Genomic DNA, 7,134 nt, shown 5'->3' on the forward strand with positions numbered 1-7,134 from the left:
TGATCACGTTGCTCTACAGCAGATCTTAGCATCAGGAAGGTGGGAAAGTTACGATTAAGTGTGTGAGGACGAACCCATGTCAACAATAGGAGCCGTTGGCTCGTCTACTGGCGTCCACCGTCTCAATACAGCTTTTAGACAAGCCGCGGCGCTTGCTGATGCGTACCCCTGCCAGGATTTGTTCTTGTGGCTGTCTGCGTAATCACAGACTCCTTTGATAACTATTGTTGGGAACGAGTCCCACACACCGGCACCCTCCATCTCGAAGCCAATGATCTGGTGACTCGAGGTCCACATGTCCCGGTGGGATGCCGACTTGATCACCTGATCACTAGATCCCATAGTACCAATGTGTATGACGGGTTTGTAGTGCTCGGGTTTCATAGTCTCGCTCTGTTTCAGACTGGTAAGGCGTGAGCGAACCATTAGACCTGATTCGTCGCAGCCCAGTGCCTCGCATGTGCTGTTGAGAGCCACATCGCAGACTTTCCCCGAAACGCTGTCACTACCGTCGCAAACGGAGCATTTCCCAGCCTGGTGGTGTTTATGACGGTACTCCGATGGGAACAGTTTATCTCGAGCAAACCCTGGGTGGCGAAATTTCTCGAACCCATCGACTGAAAGCAGATCCGTCAGGTTACGTGCCGTGTCGTTCCGGAGGTCTCTTGCAATCTGAAAAGTGCCCAAGGTTTTGAGGAAGCCGCGAACTTCAGAAGAATGGCGGCCGAGGCTGTCGTCGAGTGTGTCTTTAATATAGACAGCATCTGGCAGTTGTCGTCCGAAATCAGTCTGGACGAGTTTATTCGTGATAATGACGTCGCCAAGCAAGATTTCGTCACCTTCTTCTTCGGACGTGTCGGGTGTTTTGGGTGCGCCGCCGCATATGCCAACGACAAGTCCAAGTCGAATACCAACAAAACTGGAGCGGACGCCGGCAGCAGCCGTCGCCGACTGGACCTTACCCATTCCAGCAAGGAGGACAGCAACGACATAATGAGGGCCTAGACGACCGATGGTGTATGTGTTGGGGTCACCGTGTGCTTTGCCGTAGTGGGCGGACTCCCAGGATTCGTCGAATACTGCTACCACGGCGTTGAACTCTTTGCTGAGAGCGCAAAGTACCGCGATGGTCACTTCACTTCGAGAGCGAGGTGGTGGTTTTGACAAATTGTGGTCCATCATTGTCGACAACTCGCTACGGCAGAGTCGTAAAACACGAGATTGTTAGGCGAAGAAAGCACGAAACGAGAGAGTGCAACACGAATAGCCAGCAACATGCTAAGCATTGGTTTCAGCGGGGAGCTCGGTTGATGTGCTCTCCTGACATAGGCTCTTACTGGGAGAGTGACAGCGGCTACGTGGCGGTGACTGAGAGGTGGGTGCGGTTGTGCGTTAATTGGTGCCCGCTTCTCGTGGGGACCTCGCCGCGAGGTTGTGGCTGATAGCTTCCCCTCACTTATAGCCTAAGCCAGTAATCAGCCCAGTCGAGGTTCCTTTTCCCACCTTAATCGTCACCCCAATCGCTCGGCGCGGCCGCCGGCCAGCTAGATCACATCCACGCCCAGACATCAGCGGCGTGCATAAGAGCCTAGGCTTATTAGTCACCGTCAGCTAAGTAGTGCATAGCGAGTTTTCAGATGACAGGCCACACATCACTCACATTGAACGCGTCCCTTGCATCTAGTATCGTGTTCTTCTCGTCTGCAACTTTGATAACGTACAGCCCTACGTCGGGGGCATAGTCAAGGATAAGACTCGCCACGTGTGAGGCACGTGATGTAAGCCACTAGCTATAGGATCTATCAACTCAAAATAGCACTCTTAATAAAGTTAATTTAGGCAGGAAACTAGCTACCTAACATAAAATAAGCTTTATAAGCCTATCTAATAATGATTATATCTTATATATAAAGAGAACTCTAAATATATTCCCTAAGTGATAAAAATCGCTGCCCCAGTTCCCCGTCTTGGCTGGGCCTCGCCACGAATGTCCCGTGCCCTTTTTTATCCGGCACAATCCTCTAGCCCTCGTTGTAACAGTTTTGATTCCCTTTGATTCTATCCTCCCGGGCTTCGAAGGCGTAGTGTTCTCTGTCAATCCCGTATCTATCATGGCCAAACTGACCGGCTCTGATGCAGGATTTGAGAGATATAGGCCGACAAAAGTCTCATAGACTTTCTCGTACTCAGATTTCCACGCGAGGTACCTTTTCGTCCTAAAAAAGATATCGTGAACTTAGTAAAGTCGGTTCCGAAGCGGGAGCTTCAACCCCACGAGTACGAGTGGTAGAAAAACTTCTGGAAGGTCTAGTTGGGTTGAGTAGGTAAATATTAGGATGGGATTAAGAATCAGTGACCATTGACTCATAAATACATATGACCTGAGCGCCTAGCGCTATTATGGACCTGAGATGCGTATGCCAAGATCTGCGCGACCTAAAGCGGGTAGGCATCAGGCAGGTAGGTATTCGGGTTTCGAAGGATGAAGAGGGTCCCCAGAAACCGGGCTCAAGTCTGCCTGCGCCTCGACCCTGGCGTGTCGAGCCAGATCCTAAACCATGGCGAGGGTCGCATGGAGTTAAGACGATACGGTGCAAATTCGGAAACAACTAGCTGAAAGATAATAGGTTGGTGTGCAGCTCGCGTAAGGTATGATCAAGGTTTATGTAATTTCAGGTGTTCAAAAGGTAATGGTCAGTGAGCAAGGTGTGACCAGAGCCTGAGCAAGAGCAGCAGTTTTGACTAAGCAAGCTCGGTTGCGGGTCTCCTGGGCTTCGTGGCAGACTACCAAAGTACATAACCGCTAGGTTAAAGGTCACATCGACATTTGGCATTTTGCATCAGGTCTGGCTCTTCAATCACCACCACGATGACTGCAGCAATTACGCGTATTGACACTATCGTAAGGACCACAGCTGTCTAGCCCTGTTCAGCCTTAGTATACGGGACAAGTGTGGAGAGAGAGACGGGGAGGTCGAAGCCAGAGCCGATAGAGCACCCAAATCTCAGTCTTGTAATTGATCCCTGTCGCGCCATGTGGTGGGGTAGCGTCCTCAACCAGACACTGTCACATGCCAGGCACCGCTTTCTAATAGGTTGCGGAAATTTCCATCTGTGTCAACCCGAAGATGTGTCATGTCTTCTGCATCACCTGTATCTGGATGTAAATGTCAAAAATGGTAGACCCACCGCCATTTTATTCTCCCAGAGTCAGATATTCGACTATGACTACTGCCTCTCTTTCCCAACTCATCTTTGTATCAACTCCAACTCTCCTCTACGACCGCGATCACATCCCCAGCCATCACGATGCAGCGCTCCAACATCTCTGAAATTCACCCTGCCGGTCTATCCTCTCTTCATACTCAAGCAGAGGGTCATGGTGAACAAAGCCCGGCGGAACTCAACGGTCTCGATGGGTAGGCACTATCAAGACCAGAACTCCCAGCGCTGCTACCAAGGATAGATGAATCTATATCCACTGAAGTTCGAATACAGCTCTGTAACCTTCAATATGCGTACAATCTGATTTGCCTTCCACAAAAGCCTTTTGCTGCGATCAAGGCCATGCTGCGAAGCAATGAGATGGACGAGAATGTCGCTCCCCTGTTCTCGTTTCAGCCTCAACCTCAAGTCTTGCACGCGGACACGACTTCCACCATAAGTGTCACTCATCTTCTACTCAAAACAAGTTTACTGACTGATGTACAGGGATCGGCACCCCCCATAACTGCCTTCCAGTCAAACGATGAATCCCCATGGAAATTTTTCGTCACAGAGTTCTACCGAGTCCAAAGCGCTTCGAAGCTTCCTTATCAGATCTCGCCAACCTACCTGCAGGTCGATTAACGCTCGGAGTACCTCGACCTTTTACGATATGAGATCCGAGTGGCGGTTGAGAATTACAATACAATGATTCTTGGCTGGTGGGTGCGACTGGCAGCTTGGATCGGAGGGAGAGTTTTTGAACTTCGTCATTTCGATGCTGCGATAGCTCAGCTGAAGGAGAAGCTTCTGGACCCTGAAATAGTTGCCGGCTGGATGAACGAGAGACTTTCTCCTTTAGGACGGGGCATAATTGTGAGGGTTCGGTAGTGAAGACTAGATGCTGTATACATGTTGCTAAGTGGTAGAGAAATAGAGAGATGGATGGCTTGACGACAAGATTATCTTGTTTCATAGCGTTGCCTGATCAGCAAATATGAAGATTTTGATTTACTTCTGCGACAATACATGAGAATATGCTCGAAGCTATTTCAGTAGCAGACACGCTCTACCGAGTGAATAAACAACCATAAGTAAGAATTAATATAATCACTAGCATTGCAATGTAGCTGCACAGTTTGTCTTGGCTGATAGTGGTGCAGTTACCCCCACAGCCACCCCATCCACAAACGATTGCCTTGGGCAAAGAGGTAGTCCAGCTTGACACGTCTTCAGAAACCATCAGGTAGATGCGGCACTTTGTTTCAATACGGTAGACTGCTTCTGCGAACACACCAAGTTAGGGAGCATTAGCATATAAGTCATTTCACGCAAGGTTGATGCAATCAATTGATGACCTCTGTGATATCATTGACCGGCTCGCACCACTTAGTCTGGCCAACGTGAATATAAAGAACTCTATGCCATACATGTATAGCGCGGACAGGATACTTGGGTCCTGGTTCTCATCTCACGACTCTTTAATGACCCGCCAGGCGTTATTACGCCACCTTTGCATAATATCGACAGACAAATATAGTGAGTCTAGTAGTCTCAGTAGTATTTGTATTAAAATTGAGTGTTTAAAGACTTAAAAGCAAAACTTTATATAGATCAAAATCCCCGTATGCTGGCTAAATTGTGCCTAGCCTCTGAACAGGCTTATATAATCATATCTTATTCGCAGAGGTACTCGTTTGTGCCTTACAGCCCGCAGCCAATTAGGCGTCGTGGCAACCTTGTCAGCTGAAAGCCAACGCCAATACCCCTCATTTAAGAACTTCACAGCTTTAGATAAATTAACAATAAACATCTCGTATAAAACATGGATCCTTTGTCAATAACCACAGGCTGTGTAGGTCTAATCTCGACTATCGGGACGCTTTCTTTATTTACAACAGCTTCGTGCGTACCTGTCGCGAAGCTCGTAATGACCTAGATCAAGTAGCAAGAGAGCTCCTCTCCCTACAGACAGTCCTTGAGCTCATCAGAGATGCAATTGACGAGGATAAGACATTTCCTAACACTCTTGCATACCATGTTTCAAATATCTTGTCCAACTGTCATCTAGTCGTCACCGAGTTGCAGGGCTGTGTTACGAAATATGGCAACAATCGACTAAAGACAAAGGCCAGCTGGGCTATCAGTGGCCAAGGAGACGTTGCGAAATTGCGGTCAAATTTAGAGGCTCATAAGGCGGCGCTGGAATTGGCTCTTGATATGCTTGCGCTGTAAGGCCTACATGTGCCTAGGATACTTAACCTCCCAGGCTGACTCTTCTAGGCATACGGCTAAAGCATTAAAAACAGACACAACAGAGATCCGGATTGATACATCAGCTATAAAGGATGGTACGGCTCAAATTTGGAAGAGATCAACCAACTCCAGGCACAGCTACCAAATCGAGATGACTATATCCTACAGAAATTTCTAGAAGATATGACGACATACACTGAGAACGACTTAGATGGAGCATCTATCGATTGGAAAAGTTCTACTACACGGGTTCCATCTCCTATTATTGAAGACAAAGAAAGTACTGGCTCTGCACAGCTTTCAATTTCGGAGTCAGCGCATTTTAACGTCTACAATAATCATTCCGAGTATCAAGTGGCCGAAGAGGACGGACTTTCGGTGTGGGAGTGCATCAGGAACGTGGAAACCTACTATAGGGGGATAGAGGGAGAGTGGCGCGACATCTGCTTAAGACGACGGCGCCGAGCAGCAGTCATGACAGAGCAACGTCCCCCATCCCCGTCTACAGTACCTTCAGAATTCTTTGATGCCTTTAGTCTGAGTTTTCATTGGAGTACATCAGAGGATATACCAGACCCTTTCGCTGACGAGGTCTACCTTGAATCTTCCACGACCCATTTCACGGCATTGACGTTCCCGGGACGTGAATTCGCTTTTCAGGACATTCTTCGGCCTAGCCGCTTCCAACCACCCAGACAGATCAAGATCGCATTCTATATCCCAGTAGATGGTTTCACTTCTCCTAATGAATTCGAAACGCAATGGAATTTTATTTCTATTCATGTTGCGGCACTCGCACAGCAGGTTGCATCACCTTGGCAGAATATTGTTGTTATCATCGAGGGGCCTCCTAGGTGGATTGGGGTTCATCCTGACATCCTTATGCTCTTCAGGAAATTGGGGATCCTGTTCGAAACAAATCAGTCGATTGATTATGTTGGCCGTGTCTCGCTGTATCCGCCATACCATATGGAACGTGATGAAATTTTTGAGCGACCGATCCTTGGCACTATATATGAGGTACGTTACTTACTTTATAGTTCTTCTTATCTAACTTTCTTCTAGCGTACAGTGCAGCCAACAACTCATTCCTATAGAGGCTGTTTTGAGAATATTCTAATTCCTACACCACTACAGGTAATAGCAGTGGCGCCACATCAGTACCGAAACGACCCAACATATCATAATCTGCAGTATCATGACAACTGGGCTGTAGCTGTTTGTAATGTTTTAAAACCAGAGTTCATAGTCACTCTGCCTTGCCGGGAAATGGCAAAGACTCCCCATCCAAACCGATTTCTTAGGGACCTTTGGAGATGCCACACCCGATTTAGCAACTCAAAGCATGAGCATGTTAATCAATGTGTCCTGCTTACGCCCTTGGAGTTTCAAACGGGTCGCGTAGGGATAAGGCCGGTAAGGAGCAGAGTTGGACTTCTCAAGGAGCCGCTGCCGCATCCCAAGCAATCCACCACCGCTGCAGAGCACGTCGTTGGCTTCAGGTCCCAGCCAGAGTTAACTGCAAGGGATACACCTCCTGTTGAAAATTGGAATTATATTTATATTTTATCTGGCTTGCTTGTCTTTTATATTATATTCTTTTCTACCTTTTATACTTATATCTTATTTAGCTTAGGTTTCTTTTATATTATTTATATTTTATGTTTAGTCTAA

General features: G+C 47.6%; 2 protein-coding genes across 2 annotated transcripts; one reads left to right on the forward strand and one right to left on the reverse strand.

The window, feature by feature from the left end:
• Positions 1-54: 54 nt before the first annotated feature.
• FMAN_15293 (uncharacterized protein) lies at positions 55-1,182 on the reverse strand (the record flags this gene model as incomplete). Its single annotated transcript, XM_041824881.1, has 1 exon — positions 55-1,182. One exon carries the CDS (start codon positions 1,180-1,182, stop codon positions 55-57), a length of 1,128 nt encoding a protein of 375 aa, XP_041690317.1.
• A 4,461-nt stretch (positions 1,183-5,643) lies between these two features.
• On the forward strand, positions 5,644-7,134 carry FMAN_15294 (uncharacterized protein; the record flags this gene model as incomplete). Its single annotated transcript, XM_041824882.1, has 2 exons — positions 5,644-6,480; positions 6,526-7,134. 2 exons carry the CDS (start codon positions 5,644-5,646, stop codon positions 7,132-7,134), a joined length of 1,446 nt encoding a protein of 481 aa, XP_041690318.1.

The sequence above is a fragment of the Fusarium mangiferae genome, assembly GCF_900044065.1.
Source record: "Fusarium mangiferae strain MRC7560 genome assembly, contig: FMAN_scaffold019, whole genome shotgun sequence".
NCBI classification, from domain to species: Eukaryota; Fungi; Ascomycota; class Sordariomycetes; order Hypocreales; family Nectriaceae; genus Fusarium; species Fusarium mangiferae.